General features: G+C 35.6%; 1 protein-coding gene and 4 pseudogenes across 1 annotated transcript; 3 read left to right on the forward strand and 2 right to left on the reverse strand.

The window, feature by feature from the left end:
- Window positions 1-456: 456 nt before the first annotated feature.
- LOC122135223 lies at window positions 457-4507 on the forward strand (annotated as a pseudogene).
- A 6626-nt stretch (window positions 4508-11133) lies between these two features.
- On the reverse strand, window positions 11134-11953 carry LOC122135224 (annotated as a pseudogene).
- Window positions 11954-13075: 1122 nt separating this feature from the next.
- Window positions 13076-14231, forward strand: LOC122135116 (annotated as a pseudogene).
- Window positions 14232-15823: 1592 nt separating this feature from the next.
- LOC122135115 lies at window positions 15824-16718 on the forward strand (annotated as a pseudogene).
- A 619-nt stretch (window positions 16719-17337) lies between these two features.
- Window positions 17338-26390, reverse strand: LOC122135111 (ATP-dependent RNA helicase DDX19A-like). The gene is made up of 12 exons (XM_042713552.1): window positions 26205-26390; window positions 25837-25891; window positions 25252-25284; window positions 24350-24485; window positions 23768-23860; window positions 23421-23523; window positions 21764-21878; window positions 21503-21680; window positions 19423-19660; window positions 19179-19341; window positions 18858-19049; window positions 17338-18664 (listed from the first exon to the last, which is right to left on the reverse strand). The coding sequence occupies exons 1-12, from the start codon at window positions 26259-26261 to the stop codon at window positions 18603-18605; spliced, it is 1425 nt and encodes a 474-aa protein (XP_042569486.1). The 5' UTR covers window positions 26262-26390; the 3' UTR covers window positions 17338-18602.
- Window positions 26391-27987: the final 1597 nt, after the last annotated feature.

Genomic DNA, 27987 nt, shown 5'->3' on the forward strand with positions numbered 1-27987 from the left:
AGGCCCCGGCCTCCAGGAATTGAGTTTGACCAACCCTGTCGTAGACCCATGAATGAGGTATTGTCGCCACCATCTTCTCTCGTCTAAAGGAAATTACGTAAATGTATGTTTCCAGCTGGTTGGCAACAACAGTTTGCCAGGAAGAAACTGCTTTAACCCAATGAGAAACCTTTAGGCATGTTCATTACTCCAACCTGCAGCAATAAATATTTAAAATTATTTTTCAAAAATTAATGCAGTATTTTTTTCCCAGATTAAATAGAGAGACTAGGCCTTTAAAGGTGTTAGTTCAGCCAAAATGAAAATTATGTCATTAATGACTCACCCTCATGTCGTTCCAAACCCCGGAAGACCTCCGTTCATCTCTCGGAACACAGTTTAAGATAATTTTAGATTAGTAAAGAGAGCTTTCTGTCCCTCTCCATTTGAGAATGTATGTCCGGTAATACTGTCCCCATGTCCAAGAAAGGTAAGATAAAACCACATCATCAAAGTAGTCCATGTGACATCAGAAGGTCCGTTATGAATTTATTGAAGCATCGAAAAGTACATTTTGCAACCAAAAAAACCAACAAAAAAAAATTACGACTTTATTTCATCATTTTTCTTCTCTTCCCGGGTCTGTTGTGAGCGCGTTCACAACACGTGCAGTGACGCCCGCTGACGTACGAACGCTGTTGACGTGTTATCTTTGTTATTTGGGCGCACCAGAGAACATGTCAGCATTGTGTGTACCGTCAACAGTCACAGCAGTCGCGTTCACGTATTTTCTGTAAACTCAATATATACGACAAGCAATTTTTGTTTATAGCTTTAGTGTTTGAATGGGAATCTTACAAGCATGTTGACTCTCTACATGCCAACCAAACAGCATCTGATCTACATGGTTTCCCAGAAACTTCCTACGCTTCCTCTTGAGCAGTTGGTGAAGGCGGGGGAAACACCAGCTGCTCCTATTTATAGGTCAGATTTACAACCTTAGATTCATCAACTCTCCTTCAACATACTTACTCTCATTCACTCTGAGCAGTTAGATGGAGAGATCACATGTAGGGCAGATGTTCTGGAAGGTGACTGATCACTTTCAGTTTCAATTGGAATTTTCCTGTGATTCAACAGTTTTACCATCCTCCACACATGTTATGTGTGCCTTAAAATGTTGTCAGTTGCTGAAAAAGGCCAGTGGATTTGCCCAGAGGACAAGGGGAGCAAGGTCAATCACTAGATTCTCCGTACAGGACAATTACAGGATGAATGTATCAAAGGGGGATCATCAGCTGTTACTTGATGTCGTGTAGTTCAGTGCAAACATCCTGTCTAAACATTCTGTGCTTGTAGCATGACTTTGTAAAGCTGTTTTTCCCTAAACAACGTCGATCAAGACCTTACAAATCTCAAGAAAAGTATGCTTGGTTTAAGATCTAAGTATATATTTTTATTGGCAAGTAAGTGTTGTATTTATCTTTTCATAAGTAATTGTAATCAATTATAAATGCATTATAATGATAGATTCAGATTCCTTGTAACGTGTCTTTAAATCTAAATATTTAAATAAATAGTATTGTAATGTATTATACTGTAACTGTGTTACAATTATTATACAAAAAACACAATTATATTTTATACACCAGTGCATTATGAGGCGCATTATAAGGTATAATTAATGCATTAAATACTTTTATAATGTATTCTATATAAAGGCTTATATAGAAGATCGTGTACATGAACTGCAATACAACTTGTGTGTAAAAGCATAGATCAGTGGTTATAACCATAGACTGTATAAAAATAGTTATAACCCGCTGTGCGCCCACCTAGTGGTCCAAATGCCAACTCCATCAGTGTAAAAATGGATGTGAGATGCTGACCATGTACAAGTAGTACACCGAAACCTTTTCGAGCGTTTTAGACCACAGCTTAAGATCAGGCAAATCTGATTCTAACACATGAGGAACAAACAAAGCCCGAAGCAACGCGGCAGTTTTAAAATGAGTAACGACTACTGTACTCCTTTCATACAGTGCACTTTTACTCCCAAATTCGTGCACTGTACGACCCCCTGTCAGTTCCAGGTGTGACTCATTTTCACACAGCCCTCCCCCCTAAAACCTAGACCACTACAGTACACCAGTGGAACATGTAATGCCTCGTTTTCCACTGCTAACACGTCTGCATCCCCCTCAAAAAACACGGGGGAGGCTGCACTTCTGGATTTCCTGTTCTGCTCTTCATAACTCTGCGTTAAAACCAACATTTCTCAGAATCCAGTTTCCCACCACTGAAGTAGCAACATCTAGTATTTCACAAGACTTGCTTATGAAACATTACATTAATTCAACTTCTGCTTCCAATACTGTAAGTAACGTTTACATCTCAAGTTATAGTAAATAATTACGTGTGTGTGTGGAAGGAATTCTTCTATTTCTGCATTTTTTTTCTAATTTAATGACTTTTCCTTAAATTAAAAATCGCTCATAACAACGTTAAATTGAGAGATAAACATGCATTTTAAGAACGTATTTTTCCTCATTTTTTTGGTTTAAATGAAATATTTCGCGTCTAGTAGGCTACAAGTTAAACTCAATGGACAGCACTCAGCTGATTAAACGTTACCTCAAAATGCTTAATTTCTTTTTTTTAAAAACGTGCTGATGCAATCACTTACAATGAATTGATAAACCCATAAACGATTAAATACTCACTGTGTGTTAGTAATCCACAAAAGGTAAACGATATGCGGGTTAGCATGGTTTTACACAAACCCACCTTCGGATACCTGTTACCTGTAAAAGTTACGAGCTAACTTTACGACTTTGGTGCCACGACAACGCAACGTCAAAAACTAGGGTAGAGCATAACGCCGAGTAAAAAATACATACGTTTTAAAAAGGAAAATAATGTAAGTGCTTTTGTATTATACGCTTCACATTTTTTTTTTTGTATTATTAAAAAAAATACGACCGCGATTCACGATATTCCGGTTGCATAAACTGCTTAATGTACCTTTTTTTATTTTTAACGTTTTTTCAATAAGTTACAGAATGGTATACTGGTATAATTTGAATAGAAAAGTAAGACAGACTGGTTAGCGACCTCTTGGTTTACTACTAGTTGGTAAAACCTGGTTAACATAGTGGGCTGTGTTTATGCAACTGGCCCCTTAACGCGAATTTTTTACTTTACCCCTTTTCCAAAACATTGCTTCGATATTTTATTTTAATTGATTTATTTTAAGAGCAACATGCTGGTCAGCTGAACTTGTATAGAAACTGGCAGCACTGGAACACGTCGATAGACTAAACCTGTCTATAATGAACTTCTTCAGTTCACTTGTTGACATGATTTAAAAAGATAACTGTCTCTAATATGTTCTTTTACAGTGGATGGAAACTCACTGACTTCACCCCTCTACCCTGATGGGGAACCGAAAAGCACAGTAAATAACCAAAAATAATGAACAATGCATTTATTACAATTCTAGCATAACATCTCTGGAGCTGATGTGAGCAAATCTCTGAAAATCTTTAAGAGCATAGTTACCATAACAAACATCATGTGGAGAACACAACCCTAATTCGCACACAGATTTCCAGCGTTATCTCTTCACACCCCATCTACAGTCCTGGTCCTGTTTTTTTGGATTGATTGGAAATCTCGATCCGCTTTGGATTACTTTCATTCTTTAAAATACAAACAGAAGTTCCGTCCTTCAAACATACATCATCAACCTAGCGTGGCCGACACAGCTTTTCTTGTTCTCCTTGCATTTCGTCTATCCACTACCACCTCAATGGACAGCATATGGGATATTCGGCGATGCCATGTGTCGCATCACCGGCACTTATCTTCTTCGCCAACATCTACATCAGCATCAGCTTCATGACCTGCATCTGCGTGGACCGCTTAACAATCGCCACCCTCCACCCTCATCAACCTCCTTCAGACTTCGGCAACACACCATCTCACGAGCTCTGGTGAGCACCGCCGTGTGGCTGGTCTCCTGGGTCGTTCCGATGTTGGCCTTCATGCTAACAGGCCCACTAATCAAGCAAAGGGAACAGTGTTGCCTTTGAGGGCTTCACTAAAGAGGAGTGGAGCGCTTGGCCCCGTACAAGCATAGGCAGTCCTCATTTTTGGATCCCTTGTGCCCTCTGTTGGTCATCCTGGTGTGCTACCCCATGAGTGGCCCGTCGCATCGCCCGATCAACAACTCCACCGCCCGCGGGGCACGGCGCCTCATCTACGCCATCCTGGTCATCACATTCTGTGTTTTCTCCCTTATCATTCGTGCATCTAGCCTACCTCTTGTCTCGCTTGAGAGACCATTCAAAGAGGATGACGGGATTTACTTCCCCGTAGGGTACCATGGCTCTGGTCAGTCTAAACAGCCTCCTGGACCCGCTTTTGTGACTACTTTGCACGGGTCACTACAACTGGAGAACTCAAAAGACTGAGGCTGAAGAAGCACAAAAGGGTGTTTCTATTTTCCATTTCCAATGGCTTTTGATGACTTTTGTTTCAGCTGAAGATTTTAGTTAAAAGGTGTAAAAGAAAGGCAAAACGGGCACATAAAATTCATCTTTAATGCCAAAAAAAAACCTGCAATACAGAAAAATGGACTCCAGTGTGGCTTGATGAGTTAGGTTTTTTTCCTCATATGACTGTACTACTAGTGCAAAATCAAATGAGAATGACTGTAATTATTTATTACATAAGAGCAAACCTATTCATAGACTGATAAACTTGGCCAGTATTGGCTTTTTGTAATGATCTTTGGTTATGAATGTTCATGTAATTTTTTTTTGTTTTAATTTTGTTTCTCATTTCTCCTATCAATGATTATTGCATATACCGATGTCAGTATCATCCCTGCATTTTGTTTTCAAATTCTGGAACACTGACCACTTATGTTGAATTTTTATCTAAAGCCAAGCAATAAATATATTTTCACAAATGACAGCACTTCGCGATCAATTTTACTAAAAAAAAAAATCAATCTTTATTTTTTTTAAACCAAAAGATCAAACAATCATGTCACCCACAGTCACGAAAGGACAGACCTTTCTTCAGTAGACGCGTAGACAAGAAACTGCCTCAATTCTTCAATCCTGGTAGCAGGACAGAAATCATTTTAAACACAATGAGAATCAGATCTAAAACTAGTACAATTTCAAAAACCTAAAATGTAAAATCTGAATATATCTATATTATATATATACATAAAAGTTGTTTTTTACCTAATCACCAAGGTTGCATTTATTTAATAAACAACAATGTTATTTTTGGCTATTGCTACAAATTCTATCCCAGATGACTTAAGTGACTGGTTTTTTGTGGTCGCAGGGCACAAAATACTTGAAGAATGTGATTTAATGGTAATGTCTATTTTTGTCAGTTGTTGATACCAGTTTGTTTGGAAACAATAAGTGCAAAAAGTTTCCCTTGTGGGCTGTGATATACTGTGAATTTCCACTAGACCAAAACACGACGAGCAAAAAAAAAACAAGTGAACGTTTCCACTTACACAAACCCAAAAAAGAAACTAAAAGAGTGAACACAATATAATCCACATTAAATTGATGAAGAAATTAGTTCATCACATGTTTGTTTCACCTGATAGCTCCATGAGAGCAGAATGACTTTTGGAGGTTGGGCTCCTCGGCTGAGGACGTCCCTTTTCATAACGATGGATTCCACACGGATTGACGTGCGTTCTGGGACGTTTCTGGATGCTGTAACTTTTCAACACAACTGTAAGCAGAGAACGAAAAACAGACCTTGATCTCTCATGAGACCTTTATGACATGCGACGAACCACATACAGACCTCATAGTTTGCCCATAAGGACTGCCTTACACTGTGCCTTGAGAGGTAGAATGGTTACCGAGGGGCGAACGTGGAAGTGAAATGACTAGAGCTGCATGCAATGTACCATCCATTGAGACTAAGAACCATTATCCTTAAACATTTAGAAGCCAAAGGCTGACAAGCTGCGCAAATGTCCAGAAACATTTTGATGGATTCTTTCGCTTGAAAAAAAAAAAAAAAAAATGTATTTACGCTTAATTCATTTAAATTTAGTACGGCAAAATTTTAGATCGAAGAGTATTGAATTAAAGATTGTCATAATGAAAAAAGTCTCCAAAAACCTAAAATAATTCCCAGTTTGATTTGCATCTGATTTTCCTGATAAAATGACTCATAAGCCAGTAATGAAAACGAGAGGGAAAACAGTCGACTCATGAAGCCAGATTTGTGAAAACGAAATCACTGACTAAGTGATTTGCATGCAAACTACGTCTGAGCTGTTTTGTCATCTTTTCAACTATTTAAAAAAACTTGGTTCATACGAGTTCATTTGTTCATCAAATCAGACATGTTCATGAGTTCCACTTCAATCTGTTCAACTAAAAATATGATGGCGGGCATGCACCAAAGTTCTTCGTTCTAATATTAGTTTTTTAAGTTTACCATGACTGTTCCTTAAAGCTATCATGCTTGCTGTGGTGTTTTGAGAGCCCCGCTCCTTAATCTTTGCTCTTTCATTTTCACGTCACTCACAAATGACTGATCAGTGATACCCTCGAAGTAAAAACTGCTTAAGATATCTCACCTAACTGTTAAGTGTTAAATCAGAGAGTAACACATCCCACATGCGCTGTGGACTTGGAAAAACATGACCTTAAAACTTAATTTTCCTGAAGGTTTGAAAAATTTCTCTTAGGTTCGTAGGTCATTCCATTTTTTTTAAAATTATTTATTAATATCCTGTTTGGTGTTTCAGCCTTAAAAGGTTAATTTTTTTTTTCTAATATTTCATACCTAACCAAATATTTAAATTTTCTTTTTTTCAAAAAAAACAAAAAGGTTTTTGTAGTTTATTTAAACCTGTTACTGGGGGGTGGGGGGGAAGATAACGTGTTAATTCAGTAATGCCCCGGGTTGTGTGTGTGTGTGGGGGTATAGCTGGTGACCTTTGAGGTGTGAATGGGCCGAGTGTGTCGGTGGGGGGGGGGGGGTCGTGGGCTCCACACGGCGGGGAAGCGCGTGGTTTTCACTGAGGCCCCACTTTTTTGGGGCCCTTTTCTGAAAAACCAGCGCGGGGATTTAAACACAACACACATTTTAGAAAACAACGTTTGAAACCCTATATTAGTCAAACAGATGATGAAATCGCCCCAAAAAGAGCCATAGATTTACATTGCCCTTCTTTTAAACCCCCATGATGGTGGGGTTTTAGCACGGGGCAAGGGGACCTGCGGAAATTTTCAGAAAAATCCTGTTATTTATTCAAAAGGGCAAAACTGAGAAAACAATAAATTAAAAAAAAAAAAATTTTTTGCCTTTTTTTCTTTAAAAATAAAAAAAATGGCTTATAATGTAGAGTAGTAATGGACCTTCTAATTTAATAAAAGCGCTTACTTTAATGCTTCAGTTAACACTTGTTATACTTATTCAGTTATAGGGTTTGGGGTTTAGAAAAAAATAAACTCGTCTACAAAAAAAAAAAGCAAAGTTGAAAAGAAATATAACCCAGTGAAAAAAAATTCAGATGTCTTTTCTGAAGGGGTCAAATAAAGCAGCAGTGGGTATGTGTCAATAAAAACCTCCGAGAGCCATCTCTCTCTTCAGCAGGTTGGGATTTTCCACGGGGGCGCTGGGGTTCTCACGGGCGTTTTGTTTGGCCGGCAATAGAGCTGATCCCGTGAGGTGAAACATCAGACAGAAGGGGCATCAAACAAACACTTGAAGTACATATTAAGTATCCTTTTTGCCTCAAAAAATTCCCCAGGTAAATTAAAAATTTTGGCTGCCTTTCCCCTAAAGTTTTATTGTTTTTTGAGAGTTGTAGATTACTAAACTCTTTCGTCTTGTTTTTTGGGAACTCATTTTTGGGCCCTTTCCCCGTGCACCGCAGTGTTCGGGGTTTTGCCATGGGATCAATGCATGTGCCCTTGGCGTCAGCGGGGCCCTGAGGACATTACCCCCCTGGCTTCAAAACTAAAACACACACCACACAACCCACACCCCAATAAAGTGTGTGGAAATGTGGAATTACATTAAAATTTTCAATTTAAAAAACCTTGTTTCGAATATTTTTAAAAATGGATTCTAATAATCGATATTATTTTAAATTATTATTAAAAAATATTAAATAAAAACATTCTTTTAATTTAAAATATTTCTTCCCCTTTTTATTTTTGTAAAAAAATTTTTAATTTTTGGGGTTTTTAAAAAATTTAAAAATTAAAAACTTTTTTAAATTTTTTTTTAAATAATATATATATATATATTCCTTTTAAATTTAAATTTAATTTAAAAAGTGAATTTTAATTTTTTTATTTTATTGATATAAAAATTCAGACATAAATTCTAGAGGTTTGACATAAGAATAAATTTTCCAGGGGGGGGGTAAAGAAGGTTCTCTAATGATGCCCTCTAGTGAAGCAATTTAAAACCGTTTTGCAGTCCCGAATTTACCTTTGCTCTTCCCTCCATCTCATTTTTTTCGTCTTCAGCTTGGTCCCACATCCTTTGCACACAGTACCAAGGCATGATCAACTAAAAAATAAAATATAAACTCAAATAAATTGTTCTATTTGATTTTCAAATTATGAGTCAGTTGGTTTGTGAGTTGAAGGGTTAAAATCCCCCTTATAAAGAGTCTTACCATGTTCTTTTCATTCCCCGGCCCCTTTTTTCGAAATCTGAAAAAGACTGGCCAGGTGAAATTTCCCAGGGGTGGCAAACCCCTATGGAACAGATGGCAAACCCTCTTTTTTAAAATAATATCATGCACTTTTTGTTTCACTTCTCAACATCCATCAATTCTTGTTGATGCCTAACGCAGTGGCCCCAAACTTCAGTTAGTCTAATGGGAATCGAGTTTTCCAAAAAGAATCTTTTTTCTTGAAAATAAGAGTAAAAACCCACACTGTAAACCTTTTGATTCTGACCCCAAAAAAGTTATTTTATTCTGGTAAAAGTAATCCTTTTAGTGGAGGATCTTTAAAAAAATACAAATTTAAAAACTAACATAAATTATTAAATTAAAAAATTTGTTTTTAAAATGAAAAAAAAAAGGATTTAAAAAACAGTTCAAAAATGCCAGTTTTTTATTTAAAGGTTTCAATTGTTTAAAATAGTCCACACGTAATCATTTGTGCATAAATAATAAAATTTACAAAAAAATGATCATTTTACAATCAAAAAACCCTGTGACATCTTTTATCATTTTTAACATTTTTCAAAAATTTTTTTAAAACATAATTAAAATCTTTTTTTTTACAAGTATATAAAATAATGAAAAAACATAATTTTAAATATTTGCATAATAATTTTAAAAAATTTAACAAAAAAATCCTAAATAATCCCCCGTTTAAATCAGAAATAAGATTTACATTTTCTTTAATATAATTTTTGAATACAAAATTTTCCCAAAAATTTTTACTATTTTTTAAAAATAAAAAATATAAAAAATACTAAAATATCTGTGGACTAACAGAGTATATCTTTTAAAAATTATCCATTTTTTCATAGGTTTTACCTTTGGGCCCGGGGTTTATCAGTATGAGCGAAAAGGGCTTTGATGGCTTGAACTAAACATGTTTTTTTTAAACAAAGGCTTCGGATTTCTGTTGGTCGGGTGTGAAAGCGTAGGTGTTTGGCTTTCTCCGTAACCGGGGAGGTAAAGGGGGGTTTTCGATTCATTTTTCCCCCTTTAAAAAAAAGGGGCCCAATTACCCATTCGTGCCAATATAGATTTTGGGGGAGTTTTGTAACAAATTGAATTTAAACATATTCCGAAGGAAAAAGGGAAAGGTGAGCGCTCAACCGGGCCCGTGAAATGTACAAGCCCCAATTTTCCAACGAATACGAGCTCTTGCTCTTGGAAAGGGGAAATAAAGACCCGACAGAGACACCAAGTGAGCGAAATACATTGAGAGCAACACTGAGACATTTAAAAAAGAATTTGGGCTTTAAAATTGTGGATGAGCTGTATATTAATGTCCTTTAATTCCCTTTCCCCTCCTCTTTCTATGTTTCAAAACCTTCTTAAAAAACCCTTTTTCCCGCAGCGTTTGGATCTCTGATCGTGGTGGCGTGGGACTCTGATATCAGAAATTGGCGGATTTATCAATCCAAGCAGCTCTGGAAATAAAGTAAAAGAAATTAAAACCCGACTCAATTTAACCTAAATATAAAAACTAGCAAAAAAGTGTGACCAAAACGGGGGATTAATCCCCCCCAAAAGTCGCGGGGTCGTTGAACACCCAACAAAAGATTTAGATGTAAATTTTCAACAACGGAACAATAAAACGGAGTATGTCGGCCTGACACTCACTGTATGACGACAACCGAGCCGATTTGATTTAAAAAAGGGGCTCCCCCCAGCCTGCATGAAAGCTTTGTCTCCCGCTCTTCGTCACTAATTAAAAAAAAAATAAAAAAAACAAGTCAGATAAAAAAAGTAAAAAAAAAAAAAAAAAAAAAAACATTTCAAAAAACATTCATTTTTTGGGTTTTGAAATTTTTTTAGTTAAAGTGAAAAGGGAAAAATTTTCAACATAAAAAAAAAATTAAAATATTTAAAATTTACTTTTAAACAAAAAAAATTTCATTTTAAAAGAATTATTTTTCACAATAAAGAAAAAAAGGGGTTTAAAGAAAAAAAAGATTTCAAAAATTTGTTTTAATGCAAAAGGTTCACATGAGTAATTTTAAAAATAATAAAAATAAAACAATACAAAATCTTTAATATATTTCAATATCCGTTTAAGAAAAAAGATTTTGTAAAATTTATTTTGAATATAATTTAAAATTTCAAAGGTTTACTGTGGAAAATTTAAAAAAAATAACAAAGATAATAAAAATTTAACAAAAAATTTTTTGAATAAATGATAAGACATAGGTGTTAAAAAAAAACTAAAAATAGAGCAATGCAAAAAAAAAAAAAAACAGTGCGCAAAAAAACATTATTGATGTTTAAATTGTTTAAAAACCTTTTCAAAAGAAATGTACAAAACAAAATTCTTAAAAATCATTAAAAACTTACTGGTACGAAAATAATTAAATGAATTGAATTTATATTTTTTATTTGAGTTTAACAATAACTAACATGAAATTTGATTTTCAAAATGCACTTTGACTTGGAACTGTTTGGTGGAGGGTGAGTGGACAAGACTGTCTTCATGCAGTCTTTGATCATCTGTGAAGTGAAGAGTTGGTCTCCCCCTTTTGTCTTACTGTTGATCTTTTCTGAAGTCCTCCGGCAGGATGGGGGCATCTGGCTTTGGTGGGTGTAGGGTCCATGTTAGATGGGCCCGTCGTAACCCACCATTCGCTCATGTAGGGAAGAGCACCGCAGTGAATCAGATTGGAAATGACTGAGAGGAACAGAAAGAGGGGAAACCTCATAATGGAGAACGGAAAAAACGTCACATGAAAGCACACATCAAAACATAAACTAACCTTATAATGACACAGTCCAGGAAACTCAGTGAGGCGGGGACCGTTTTGTGTAACGTAACTAAAAATCGGAAAACGTTCTCTGAAATCAAGCAGACAGTTAAGCACACAAGTGAAATTGTAGATTACCGAATAATACTCCAAAACACACACAAGTGGACACAGCATGAACTGTGTAACCCAACATCAATCGTTGTAGCCCATATGCATCCCGCAGTCAAGCATAATGTTTTTGCCTCCGATGGAGACCCAAAATACAGCTGCGGCCAACATCCTGCCCAGCCCCTGCAAAAACAACAGATTCACACATTTAGAAGAAACATTAACCTTTATGATATCATAAACATATATATATATATATATATATATAATATATATATAGATATATAATTATATATATATAGAGACATATATATAGAAATTACATTAATTTATTATATGTCAAATAATATTATAACTAATTATTACAGACTTTAGGAGACATATAGGCATACACAAATTAAAATTAAACTTTTCATTTTTTATTGTTTGTTTACATTTTTAAATTAAAAAATGAACTCATCTGCTAATATCGTGGTTCTTTCACAATACTGTCGGATTTGTTATGCATCATATATTTGCTAATGGCTCATTTGTAAACTTTTTAAATACGTGTTATCTATAAAATTAGGCAAAACCTCTTACCTAAATAAAGGCGTTAACTTTGATATCAGGCATCTTGACAGCTTTGAAAAACTCAGAAATGAACGTTTTATGTTTACAGGAGGCTGGCGGCCAAACTCTAACTATAGATAGCGGGATATGAAAACACTTGATGAGTGCATGTCGGTCAGCTTGCGCACTAGCCAGGGATGTAGACCAACTGTAAAGAATGTAAAACGTGATTAAATAATAGAGATCATTCAGAAACAGGTTAGCACGTGAGCTAAAACAACGTACAGAAGGAAGAGAGTAGCAAATCGATGTGGGGCGTGGCTTAGTGGCCGATACGTTGTCTATCGTTTTCTAAATTATAATTTTCTTATTTAAAATCGTTACTGTGCGTTTTAATTTTATGGATATTAAAGCCATTTATTACTTTTTCTAAAGGGCAGTAGTAAATTACAATCAAGTCCCGCTACTGAAGCAGGACTAATAAATCATGTCACGTGGTCTCTGTACTTTTCACATCGCTGTTAATGTGGACCAATCATACTCGTTTGTAGATTTCTGGACAATAATTTTTAAAAATCGTTTTAACTCAAATTGTTTAGATTCCCTTGTCAGGTACAAATGTGTGGAGTTAATGTATTAAAAAGATTATGTTCTTGTCAGTTTATAAATGTCTAAAAAAAGCAAACAGATTCCAGATATTTGAATGTGGCTCAATAGAGTACTTTGTATTCTGAGCCCTCGAGCGCCCCCGCCTGGAAGAGTACTTTGTAATGACGCATTTGTAATGACGCATTTTGTGTGTCATGTGACATGAACAACATGATTTAATTGGTCTAATGTTGCTTACGTTACTTGAGGAACAGGATTGATTGGTCTAATGTTGCTTACGTTACTTGAGGAACAGGATTTGATTGGTCTAATGTTGCTTACGTTACTTTAGGAACAGGAATTGATTGGTCTAATGTTGCTTACGTTACTTGAGGAACAGGAAAATCCTGGAAGAGAGAATCAACAGAAAAGGAAAGCATTTACAGTGTTGGTTTGTAAGAATTCCTCAACAAATTCAATTTCGTGTTAGTTAAATTAGAGAGAGAACAGACATGGCAGATACATTCAGTCTTCAAAGGGTTTTGGAAACATTCAGATCAAGTCTGAGTGAGAAAAAGGAGGTTTACATTAAATACTATATAGCAGGATGGCAAGAGCTGGTCGCGTGAGTACGTTTTATTACAGTTTCACATTAAGATCTGGGGATATTTTTAAAAGTGTTGCCACAACTCGTGAAATATTAAGTTTTTTATTTTATATTTAATTTTATAATAATTACAGTACTGGACAATTAATGGAAATTTATATTAGTTCATTTAAAAGTTTCTCTAATACTCAGCTGTAAAAAGTATCTGCATCTTGTAAATTACAAAATATCTGTAAAATTAAATGAAAGAAAAACCCCTCACTGGACAAAAAAAATAAAATATATAGGAAATACCGTTTAAATATAAAGACAACAAGCAATTTAAATTAAATGTAATAATTAAAAATCCTTCTTTTTTACTATCAGCTTCATGAACAGTTTGGGGGAACGTGTTTTCCTTCATCTCCAAGGACGTGGTCACTAAATAAAATCCAGATCCTAGAGAACTTTGTTTCAGGAGGGAAAAACGGATCTCATTATGTCACCATCCAGTCCATGGTGAAGTATGAGCGGAGAATGAGCTGGTGGACCTCACCAAAAGAGGCAGCCACCCGGAATCCGGCTGCCGCACTCTTCTCAGGCTCCATCGGGCTCTGCGCTGGCTGGAGCTGTTCCTGGAGAGACTGAGAACCAGCACCGAGGACAGCAAGACCTCCGTCATGTGTTCTGACGCCTATAATGAGTGTCTCTGGCTCAGCACCACCCCGGCTCATCCGGAAAGCCGTCGGCGTGGCGTTCTGTGCCCTTCCGGGGGCGTGACACGTTCTTTGTGACACGATACGTGATGCATCTGCGTGGTGCACATCGCGCAGGTGGTTGCTCTGTTGGGGAGAGTCTCTGCCTCTCATCGCTGAAGTGTACCAGATCACAGAAGACTTGTATGCGAAGAACAACCCTCCTGGAGTTACCTTAGAGGGGAGGACTGATATGTATTTCACTCTACACTAATTAATACATAGTCCTTGTGGCACATACTCACTTATTTACTACAAACATCGACTTGTTTGAATGTCTGCCTGTTTAAAAACCAAAGGGACATGCAATATGCAGATTTAATGCACATTTTAATGCATGGTTCTGCTCATTTAAGCTATCAACTACAAGTGGGCATTAAATGCTGGATGTATTTTAATATATTTAAGCTTAGGGAAACAATATAAAGCCATGTAAAAGCACAGGATGAGCATGAAATATATATTGTGTGTTTGAATATATAGGTCTTTTTGTCCTTGAGTGTTAATTATTTTATTGGAAATCCTTTTTACTTGAATACCTGTCGGATGTGTGTCACACATCTGCAGCTTTGCTGAAACTACAAAGGGGGGAAATTTAGTCGTAAATGTATAAATGAAGAATATGTAATGCAATAATTAAAAATAATGTTGAGAATTCTATGTTCGTGCATGGTTATTCTCATATTATATCTAAAATTAAAAGAATACTGCACATTGATTTTCAAGCTTTGTCTTAGGATGATGACATTTACTTCTTTCAATATTTATCAATTTCATTTACAGTTTGACAAACAGCACACTTCTTAGAAAGCAATATAACAGTAATTAGTTATATTCAGTGTATATTGTTAGTTATTTATTCTCGATGACTTCATCCAAAGTGACTTTTCTGAGCCTTAAATTTCTTTAAGGTGTTTAGGAAATGTAAATATATCATAATAGTAAATGTCTCACATGATGCATGAGTGATGATATAAATTAACATTAATTCTGACCGTTATAAATTATATCATTATATTTTACCACAAATAAGAAAAATAACCCAAGAAATTGTGTATTTTTGTGAGCACTATTTAGTAATTTGACCCACATTTTATATTCATCTACGTATTTTTTTTATTTTTTTTTTACATTTCATAATAATGTGTGAATATAATTCGGCATCACTGATACCGGACGTTGTCGCGTTTATGACGCTCATTATAGCACTTCCGCTTCTGAAGCGTTGCTAAGGAGACGCCAGCGCGTCGGCAAAACTCTCGAGTGAAAAATGTCTGCTTACTTTGTCTCTTGTAAAACGACTGAAAGAAGCAAAAACAGGCTAAAAGGTACGACACTTTTACCGTATTACGATTACTTATTGAATATTTTTTCAACTTTAACTTATAAATAGAACCGTAAATTTGAAGTTTTGTAACGTATAAGCTTATTTATTTGGTAAATTAAAGACGGATGCATGCAAGTCTAATGTAACTAACGTTATACTGAAAGGCTATCTATCTATCTATCTATCTATCTATCTATCTATCTATCTATCTATCTATCTATCGCTTTGTTTATCTATCTATCTATCTATCTATCTATCTATCTATCTATCTATCTATCTATCTATCGAGCTATCTATCTATCTATCTATCTATCTATCTATCTATCTATCTATCTATCTATCTATCAAGTGATCATCAATCAATCTATCTATCTATCTATCTATCTATCTATCTATCATCTATCTATCTATCGATCATCTATCTATCTATCTGATCAGAATTCAATGTCTGCTGGAGGAAGGATGCACGTGACCAGGCCCAAGTCGTCTAAGGGACGCAGCAGACCCATGATGTCTCCCACTTTGAGTGTGGATTCACCTTCCCAGTCCTCGTCTCTTTCACCCCAACCTCCAGCCCCCAAGGCAAACGACAGGTTTAAACAATACCAAAGCCTTCGATCCCGAGCCATTCTGAGACCTAGAACAGATATACTGACTGAAATCTTTGACAGACCCCCCGATGAGCCCGTCTCACTCAACAAATACAGGGTTCTCCCCCTTCCATAGAGAAAAAAACAGGTATGGACCGGACGTTTCGGTCAAGGTGACAGCAGCCGTGGGATATGTCAAAACACTTCACATGTGCACACAAAGGCCTGTCCAGACGTGACGTCAGGAAGTGAGACGGGTCGAACTCCTCCAGAGGAATCAGGCCTGCTGCTGGCTATCAGAACGCCATGCGGTCAGAGGTTCAAGTGCCATTTCAGGCCAAACTGACAGCTCCAGGCAGTGCTTACTGGCCGCCGCAGAGGCTGAATTCGGGGAGAGCTTTGACAAGTGTATGATTGAGACTATGGATGTGCCACGCAGGACTTTTACAAACCTTACAATGACCTTGGCTCAGTGTGGCGTCCTGAACAAATCGGTTTTATGCATTTCCCAAGATGACAGCAACATGGATTTAACCTGAAACTCTAATGTAGCTCAACTTTTTATGGACACTGATAATACAAAGATAAACATTTAGATTTTCTGTCCGATTAACATTTCAAATTATGATTCAAATTCCTCATGATTAGATACATGATTTAACATGGAACAGCAAGATTATTTTTATGGTAAAATGTTTATTCATCCCATATATATATATATATATATATATATATATATATACACACACACACACACAGAAATGAAGCATTCCATCACTTGATCACCAATGAATGCTCTGCAGTGAATGGGTGCCGTCAGAATGAGAGTCTAAACAGCTGATAAAAACATCACAATAATCCAGTAATCAACACATAACTCCTTTACAAAATACCGGTCCATAATCCATAAACTTGTGAGTTATTGTGATGTTGTTTGGATTCAGAACATACACAAGACATTAATTAATGGAATGGATTCGTGGAATTACTTGTGAGTTATTGTGATGTTGTTTGGATTCAGAGGACTCATTGGTAAGCAAGTGATCCAAATCTGTTCTGAAGAAAAAACAAAGTCATCTACATCTTGGAGGATGAATCAGTTTTTAGCAAATTTTTATTTTTGAGTTAACTTTTACTATAAGGTCAAACTAATGTGGCTTTAACAAAACAAAAAATTAAGATCACTAAAAAAAAAAGAAATCTGTCAAGAATCAGTTTGGGTCCATAAACAATAGGAAGAATTAGACATTACAGACATCTAAATAAAATATATTATACTGTATTATATATAAAAATGTTTTACATTTGGCTTAAATAAAGGGACAATTAAATCTTTTTTTTTTTTTTTTTTTTTTTTTTAATTAAAATATAATTACACAGTTTTCTTACAAATTTTGCTTTGCACAAATTAAAACTGATATCAGAATGCAAAAAAGTTTTCTTCCGTTTGTGCATTTTTTTTTCTTTTTTTTTCTTTAAGACTCAAACCTGCATGTCAGATTTAAATATATAAATACATGCTAGGAGTATGACACTTGTTGCATTTAATTCTTGCAAAGAAGTAAAAAATGATTTGATGATCCAACTTGTATTTTTATTATTATAAGAATATATAGGAAACAACTATAAAACCCTAAATGCAGCAAATGTACAAAAAAAGGAAACTGAAATGCTGCAGCTAAATGCAATCGCAAATGGGTTTCAGTCAAACAAGATGCATTAATTCAAGCTGCAAAAATTTAAACTAAAATAATTTTGCATTTTACAAACAGTAGAGCAGCCATTCTTAACAATATAGCTACAATACAACATCACTCTTCAGTAGCTCTTTATACTTTGTAAAAGTGCTGCATTTCCTGCAACAGAAAAGAACAAGCGAGCAAATGTTCAAATAATTCACAGTTCAACTAAAACTCAAACTATTTTTGGTCTTTCTGAACAGAACAAAACAAACTCTTTTTCAAAAAGCTTAAATGCTTTTTGCAGTTCAAGTACAATGGCATTGCTATATATCAAAATAATACTCTATTGTGATTTTCACAATCTCATTATAAAATATTATTCTAAAGTGCTTGAGGAATGTTAGTGTTTTGAGTTGGTCTTAAAAGACTGTGTCATTTGTGCACCTTATTATTTTGCACCAATCTGTAGGCAAGTAAACCATATTTATCACAGATTCTCTTACTGACTCGAATCTGTTCAGATACTGTGATGGAATAAATATTGAAGTCTGTTATGATTCTATTCACACGTAAGACCAAAAAGCAGTTGACTGACTTCACAGTGCAACACTAAGCAAGATATGCTTCAGTAGTCAAGTAGATAACAGAGAAAAGTATAACTGTCTCCTGTAAACAAGATTAGATGTAGGAATTAGTACTGCAATTCACATCAAAATCAAAACACTCTGTCAAAAGCAAACTGATTCAAAAAATCTTGCAAGTTCTATAAGCTTAGAATCAAAACTATTTGGCATTAAGCTTGAATTAAAGCATATTCTCCTAAATATGAGTCGATAATTTATGTAAACATCTGTCTCTGCAATGCAGATTATTCAAGCATCATATCTGACGAGTTACAGCAGAACTGATTTTTATGAAAATAACGTGGAGTGCATTTCGCTCTTCATCACATCAGTTGGCGATTTTTTCGATTTCATCGAGATCATCTGTATCCAGCCTCCCAATTTTCTTATCTGTTGGGTAAAAAAAATTAGTTTATTCATATAGATATACTACCAGTGGATTCAAATGAAGACATAAAATAAAGTAATAAATTAATTTGATATTTTTTTTATCATTTAAAATTATTCATTATTTTTTATAATTCATTAAAAATAAATCAAATAAATTCTGGGTGAACTATTACTTTAAGAGATAAACACTTACTAAAATGCTTTTCATATGTCTTGAGAATCTCCATGCTGCGCTGACTGTCCACCATGTTGACAGCGAGTCCTCTCTTGCCAAAACGACCAGTTCTGCCGATCCGGTGGAGGTATGTTTCATTGTCTGGATTGCCGTCTTTGTCCAGTGGAAGGTCAAAGTTGATCACCACTGACACTTGTTCAACATCAATACCTGTGGATGGACAGCTTGATTATTAATGGTTGCAGAATTTGCACACAGAACTCTATATTCTCTCAAGGCTGTAAAAATACAGGTATGCTTCTTATTAGATATATATATTAGATGTAATAGTGCACTTGCCTCTGGCACAGACATTAGTAGTGATGAGAACTTTCTCCTTGCCGTCTCTAAAACGCTCAATAACTGCAGCTCTCTGCTCGACTACCATTTCCCCACTGAGGAGCGCCACCTGGTGGCCCTCTTTAGACAGCTGGCCGGCGAGCCAATTGGCTGTTTTCCGAGTCTGAGAAAAGATGACAACATGAGATGACTAACTGATAGAGACGCCAACATGCAGATATCCACCAGAGGCAAACAGACTCACATGACAGAAGATCATAGCTTGTGCGATAGTAATGGCTCCGTAGATGTTACAGAGTGCATTGAACTTGTCCTCTTTGCTGTTACAGAGCACGTAGTACTGCTTGATAGTGTCCAGGGTCTCCTCTTCACGTTTAAGCTTGATGATGTTGGGATCTGGCACGACCCGCTCAGCAAACTTCCACACAGAGTCCTCAAAGGTGGCAGAGAAAAGTAACATCTGACAGCCTTTGGGCAGCATTCTGTCAGAGATGGGAAATAGAAACCATTTATTCTCGATCATGCTAAACCATGTTGCATTTTTAGTTTAAAGTTACTTTTTTTCCATTTAAAAAGAAATTGTAAAAAAAAAAATTATAATTTTTTTTTATAAAACTTCCATAATTTCAGCATTGGAACGAAGAAAAAACAATTTTTTTTTTTATCTAAGGTCCACAAAAATTATATTTAAATCTGAAATTCATGCATATTCATCTCTGTATGTATTAAATGCATTTTTAATAAATTATGTATAAGATCCAGATACAAAAAAAAAAAAACATATAATAAATCATATAATCAGAAGATTGTCAGAGCTTAGATCAGGCCCAACAAATCAAGCCCGACCCTACCCAAGCCCGAGCACGTTGTGTCCGAGCCCGGCCCGGCCCGACACCTTCATTGTAATTATGAGCCCGAGCCCGATATAAACCCGACCATTTTTAATATGTGGGCCGTTATAACCAGGGGTGGCGCCAGATTTTTTTTTACAAACGCAGGTGCTGCTGTGCTAGATCATTTAGGCTACAGGGGGGAGCTGCGCAGTTATATATATATTATATAAATACTATTAATAAATGAGCAAAAATTGGCCACTCAGTATTAAATATTCAATTATTTTAATTATCATAATTAAAGTTTTAATTTTATTAAATTGAACAAGCACAACATTCAGCATTCAATCAAATATTCTTAAAGATTAATTATTATTAATAATCTTACTTCAGCATATTGTTATTTCAACATAATATATGTGTGAGCAACAAGCAAGATGTGCAATTTGTAAATTCTGTGAGTTTTTCAAATGGTGTAAGTGTGACCACGGCAGCGCCCTCCATGTCATTATTATATTGTCTGCTATATTGCTTTTTATGTATTAAATCCAGGCAATTGGTTGTTGAAAAATGTATTAAAATTAAGATACAATTTATACTAAACGAAATTCACTTTTAAGAAAATCTTTCTTCAAAACAAAAATTAACAAACTGAAAAACTAAATGTGCTTATTTAATGGCTAAAACACGCATGCTACTACAGACTCTCTTTTTGTACAAATTGCAGCACATTCATTTAATTCTGAATTTTGCACATGTAAGTTGAAAGCCATTTGTTTGTGCATAGTAAAACATATCTGTAACATTTATCAAGTTCATAATTTATCGTGCATTTATTAATTTTTATCTTAATGAAATAATATGACAAGGAAGAAGCATGTAAACTGCGTTGTTTGTTTATTCAGAAATAACTGAATGGATCGTAAATGGATCTGAAATTCCGAATGAAGAAACGTTAAAAAATAAAATATAAACCGTGAACACTGATGAACACAGAAAATGATGGCCTAAGACAGTTTTTTTTTAGCTGTTTAGGCGAGCAGCGTGCCGCATTTAATGCACGAGACAAAGCCAACACATATGTTGTCACTCCCCACGACTAGTTTAAAATGTTTCCATACCTCCGATTTTCCTCCAAACTTGCTCAAAGTTAATTCTCCTGTTTTAATTTTTTTCTTTGCTTCTTCATGTTGCACTTAAGCTACTGAATAGTACAACACGCACAGCATGTGTGATGCGTCACGCGTGCGAGACGGCGAGTGCGAGTGGACGAGACGCTGCGTATGACACGTGACGTGCTTTATCAAGGGCCCGACCTGACCCGACCTGACCCGACCCGAGGACGGTGGCGGGAAATATCGGCCCGACCCGGCCCGCGGGTCGGGTCGGGTCGAGTCTGGGCTCGGGCTCGGGCAGAGAATCTAACTTATAATCAGAAGATTGTCTTTGTGTGTTTGCTGGCATGTTCTCCAAAAGCTAGGCTAAGTTCACCTCTGAATGCGGATGCTCTGGTCCTGGTGTCCCTGTGTGGCGATCATCACATCAGCCTCGTCCAGAACAAACACTTTGATCTTTTTCGGGTCAATGAGCTTCAGCTTAACACACCAGTCCAGAACCGTCCCAGGTGTGCCGATGACGATCTGCTCCTTGATCTTAACGCCACGATCCACTGACAGAGGACACAGCAGCTATCACACATTTAAATCTGCTTTACACATTGAAGGAATCTGAGGCTTCATTTTAGACACTTACTTTTATGTCCTCGAACAGCATATGCCAGTTTGACTTCTGAATAGAACTTGCCCATCTGCTCGATGACTTTACCCGTCTGCAGAGCGAGCTCATATGTGGGAGAAATGCACAAACACTGCGACACAGACACAAACAATTATCAACATTTATGTTGTTTCAGTTCACACTGAAATGAAAACTTGCCCTTGTGACTTTAATGAGTTTCATGCAAGAAGATATTTTTGGCAGATTTTGTTTGTTTTCTTTTGTGTACCATGAAAAAGACATGAGGCTAAGTAAATTTAGAAAGATACGAGGCTGAGTAAATGGCAGAAAAATTGTGTTTTATTGAAACAAAAATAAAAAGTTAATTGCAACTTTTTATCTCACAATTCAGACTTTTTTATTGCATTTATTCTGAATTGCGAGATATAAACACTTTATTCCCCCTCGCAATTCAATTTTTTTCCCAGTTTACATCTCACCAATTCCCCCACAGAATAAAAAAGGTAATTGTTACTCTTTATCTTACATTCTACTAAATATATTGTAGAAACTTAATTTTCTGTAAAGCTGCTTTGCAACGATTTGTGTGTCGTAAAAAAATCGCTATACAAATAAACTTGAATTGAAAATGCATCCTAGGTGTATGTGACTTTCTTCTTTCATTGTCCTGAGATATTAAACGGTTAGTTCACCCAAAAATGGGTTTAAAAATTAGCCTGTGTTTTACTCAACCTCAAAGCATCCTAGGTGTATGTGACTTTCTTCTTTCATTGTCCTGGCCCCTCCAAGGGGGTAAGCGGGTGTTGGTTATCAACAGTCCAAAAGACGTGAAATAAAGTGCGCGCATCCATAATAAAACATCCCTAACACAGCTCCAGGGGATGAATACAGGCCTCCTGTAGCAAATCCATGTGTTTTAGTAAGATAAATATCCATATTTCAAACGTAATAAACACTTTTTTCTCACTTCCGCTGACTGTCGTACGCAAGAGCCATTCCGGTGGATGACGTAAGACGTCAGTGTTGCTTGATTAGTGACGAACGTGGAGACAAAACACTGGTCACGAATTAGAAACACAAAACGAGGATTTGTAAAGAAAAATGTTGGAGGATTTCGATATAAGCCAAGAGGAGACTGGTTTTCCTTTGCTAAAGTAAGAAAACTTTGTTTCCTTTGCTCCTGCATTTCTCAGAGGCGCGAGCATGACGCATAAGTCCTACGTCATCTGCCGGAACGGCTTTCGCGTACGACAGTCATCTTAATTACAAACCAAATACATAAATATAACTTAAAAAAAAAAATGAATAAAAACCATCAGAATTATTATAAAAAAAAAAGAAAAATAAATCAAGAATATCTTAACTATCTGAAATAACAAAAACAAAAAAATCAAATAAATCTAGCATGGCTTGAGGTTGAGTAAAACACAAAGCTCATTTTCATTTTTGGCTGAACTAACCCTTTAAACTAACAGATATTGCTATGCTTTGATTAATCACAGTACATTAAGGCAGTCCATTACTGCTTTAATTCTGAAATGTTCTGTTTAAATATATAAAATATTCCTCATCTAATGAACCTAAAGTCTCAAAATTGACCAGTGTCTGCAGTGTCTTGCCTTAACTCAGAATGAAAGGGGACATTAGAGTGAATCTCAGTTTTCAAACTCACCTGAGGCCATTTTAAGCTTGGGTCCACATGACTGAGCATGGCCAGCACGAAGGCTGCTGTTTTACCAGTGCCAGACTGAGACTGAGCGATCAGATTCTGAGGTCTGCGAGTGAAGGAAACACATACAGTCAGGGAAACATATGAGTGTATTAAAACTCAATTCACACGTACACGCAGAAATATCACATAAACCTTTTGATGGTCCAATATTGTTCAAATAAAAATAAAACAAATAATAATAATAATTCCAGTTACATATGACAAGGGTTTTGAGCCAAATGGTCTCAAGTGCAATTCACTTTACCTCTGTATTCAATTAAAAGAACACTTAAAATATGTGGACTTACGGTTCGGCGAGCATCATGGGAAGGGCATTCTCTTGGATTTTAGAAGGTCTGTTGAAGCCCATTTCATAGACGCCTTTGAGCAACTGAGGTTTCCTGAGATACACATATAAAATTAATAAAATTGACATATGCAAGCTATCTGAGAGGTGTCGGAGCTTCCAAATTTAGTGCATGTTTTTTTCATATTTATTTCTCCCAAATATTGAACAGTTAGCAGAAATTGTTCTGAATGCTGGTGGTTTATACAAAATACAAATAAATCTTGCAAATTATTATTACAATTTAAAATAGCTGTTTTCTATTTGAATATATTTTAAAAATTAATTTTTTTTCCTGTGATGCAAAGCTGTATTTTCAGCATCCTTACTTTAGTCTTCAGTGTCACATGATTCTTCAGAAATCATTCTAATATGCTGATTTGCTGCCCAGTAAAAAACATTTACTATTATCGTTGTTGAAAACCGGTCTTGACTGAAATTTTGGTGAAAAATTGACCTCAAACCTTTGAATGGTAGTGTAAATTCACAGCTTTTTCCTCAGATATTGTTGTTTTAACACTTATATGAGTATTATTATACTCACAGTCTCAGCTCCTCGAAGGTCTTGACTGAATAAAGTGGTGAGTTTGGGTCCCTCTGAAGAACCTCCACTTGGTTCGTGTTGTTGACCACATTGCTTCTGATCAGCTTGTTTAGGAGAGACTGAGTGGCTCTGTCCTCTAAATAGTATATTAGGAAAGAAACAGGCTACTATGATGGTCTTTTACAGTTAATCCGTAAAGTTTAGGTGTCATTTGAATAAGTAACTTAAAGGGATACTCCAACCCAAAATGAAAATTTTGTCATCAATCACTTACCCCCATGTCGTTCCAAACCCGTAAAAGCTCTGTTCATCTTCGGAACATAATTTAAGATGCTCTTCTACATCATCCGCGCCACAAGGATGCATCCTTGTGGCGCGGATGATACAGAAGAGCATACGGTGATATGGAGAGACACATAGGAGACTGCTGACAAAGGAATTGTTAAATAAAGTCATTATTTTCAGTCTATGGGACAGACAAAAAGTGTTCTCCTCGCTTCATATAACCCAGATTGCACGTCTGATGGCAGATGGAGTATTCTGACGATGACTTTCACACCTTTTATTGACCTTGACACTGTTATTTACTTGTCAGTCTATGGGACAGTCACAAGCCTCCAGGTTTTCATCCAAAATATCTTAAATTGTGTTCTGAAGACGAACTGAGCTTTTACGGGTTTGGAACGACATGGGGGTAAGTGATTAATGACTAAATTTTCATTTTGGGGTGGAGTATTCCTTTAAGATGCAACCACACACTTTTTAGACTAAATAAGAACTTACAGCAGCTTAAAATTCAGAATCACTCACAAAAATCTGCTACACTAAATACTAAAAGTCTGCATTAAGCAAATAAACTGGCTCAGTTTTAAATCTATTCAGACTCCAGTTTAAAAATAAACCTTTTTCTTCTTCATCAGATTTGTCACCATCACCTACGGTATAGGAGAGAAAAAAAATAGATGACGCATAAGAAAATGCTAAGAAATATTTTAATGCAATTACTGTTATGTTTTGTAAAAACAAATAATAGTTAAAAAACAACAGTACACACACACACACACACAAACTGTCATCATTTACTCATTCTCATGCCGTTCCAAATGTGTATGACTTTGTTCCTTAGATGAAAAAAAAGGGGAGATTTTGATTAAAGGATTGGTTGTTTCTTCCATCAATAACCATATAAATCCAAGGTTGTTAGGGCATTATTTTGGTCTGTTCCTCACTAAAAATATTTAATGACTTGAAAAGACTCAGAATATAATGCACACTTATAATGACTATAAAGACACTTTATTGTACTTTTGCATTATTTTTTAAGATTGAAAGCTCCAGTTCCCATTTACTGTAACTGTATGGACCAATTTTTTTACACTTTTCAAAGTTTCTCCTTTTGTGTTCCACAGAAGTCACACAGGTTTGGAACTACATAACATTAAATTATGGGCGTTTTAATGCAATATAATAATGTAAAACATGACTACCATCAGTCTTGGGTATATTTGCATCTCCAGCTGCCTTAATCCGCAATTTCCCAATCTGTTTTCAAACAACAGAATTTACAGTTTTAATAAATTTAAATGCACTGCATAGAGTCAATATCCAATAATGAACATTCACAAATTAAGTGTGTGTCAACAGTAACGTCTTAAGCTGATTAAACAAAAGTCAATGAAGCAGATATGTTTGCTAAAAGTGATCTTAATTTAAAATCTCAGTAAGGCCGTGTCTTAAAACTTAGTTAAAAAGCAGTTTGATGGCCAAACCTTGATACGCAGGCAGCCAGCGCCTGACTCGACGCAACTAGTGCGCTAATCCGTTACAACACAATTAAACCACACTTTTCACTCACAGACTTGGCTGTAGACTCTTGTTCGTCCACAGATAGAGCCCACGAGTCGGTTGACATGGCTTCAGTCGCAGATATGTGAACTATTAATCGGTCTTCTTGATAAGTTTTTAGACGGGCTGGCAACTTCAACGAATTAGCTTCGCGAGAACGCGCAAACTGACAGCGAGCGCGCGCACAGAACGCTGTCCGGCCGGAAGTTAGCACAGGTCACTCAGTTCCAGTTTTCAATTTCATGTAAGTATGTGGGTTTTGGTTTATACCAGTAAAATGCTACAGTAAGTTAGTATATATTTTTTTTTATAATAAGCCATTAGTGCAGACAAATATTGCCATTTGTCTCATTTTCTGCTTATATTGACTGAACTTCACTTAAACTAGCAGATTTTGGCATCTCAGGTAACATAGAGCAACTCAGTTGTTCATTTGTGTATTTATTTTTATGCATTAGGTATAAAGAAATACAAATATGTTAAAATTGTGATTTTTGTTTGTGAATTCTGTGCACCAAATTAAAATTCCAGTATCATCATATTTTATATTGTTGTGTAAAAAAAAAAAAAAAAAAAAAAAAAAAAAAAAAAAACCACAACTAATTGCACATGTTGTAAATTATATCAGTTTATACAATTAATTAATTGCAATAATTTTTGGCCAATGGTTAGACATTGTTTACATTAAAATCTTTACTTAAAAATGGTTGCATTTCCATACATCCATACAATTAACTCATACAACATGACAAAAATCCTCAAACAATAAAACAACACATTTCAACAATGCAAAAATGTAAAAAATTTGAAAATTTAAAATACAAAAAAAGAATGTTCATTGCACCCGAGGAATGTTCATTGTAGTAAAAAAAAAAAAAAAAAAAAAAAATATTGTTACAACTTGCCCAATTTCCCCTGAATACTGAAAGACAATTAAATTCTATGTACTATTAAGGAGACATGCTTTTGGTACATTTCTTAATTTAGAAGATGCTTTTATTCAAAGCGACTGATTAATACTACAAAGAGATTTATTCCTGTTTGGAACATGTTTGTTCTCATTAACCTAAGAAAATCATAATGCTTCAACTTGACACCTGTGTTAAGAATGATAGATTAAAAAGTGCTTGTGGTCATTTTTCTGTCATGCATTCTTGCATTTATCTCAAAAGTCAATTTTGCATTACAGGCTATATGGTTTTATTTATTTTTGCCTGTTTTCTCATAGGGTAAATTCAGATTTTTAACATAATTGTGAATTGAATGTGTATATTCAAAGACTCTTTATTGAAAAATATTGTGTAGCTGATATTTATGAGTTCCATTCATAGCTTTTGGAAGTTGAATTTGATATATTTCCTTTTTTATTGCAGATGAAATAATCAGCAACTGCTGCAGCCCTCAGTAAAATCCCAGCAGATGAGATAAGAGACATTCACAGAGAGCGAGCGAGCAAGAGGGACAGAAAATAGCACATGTTAATTTAATTGAGAAACAGAAGCTGAGGTTTAAGCCAAGGCAGCACATCACTAAACACACACACACACACACACACACACACACACACACACACACACACACACACACACACACACACAATTTCTCCTACCAACCTGTTGTCTTTTAAAAAGCCCTGGAGGCTCCATATTGATTGTCATGGTTACATCCTCTGCAAAACCAGATTAATCACACATGCCACGGCCATTAAATGCATTCAGACAAAAAAAAAATAAAAGCATTCCTGTCCTATTGAAATCAAGATTGTGAGCTTAGCATTCACTGGAGGGAAAACA

This window comes from Cyprinus carpio, chromosome A23 (assembly GCF_018340385.1).
Source record: "Cyprinus carpio isolate SPL01 chromosome A23, ASM1834038v1, whole genome shotgun sequence".
NCBI lineage: Eukaryota > Metazoa > Chordata > Actinopteri > Cypriniformes > Cyprinidae > Cyprinus > Cyprinus carpio.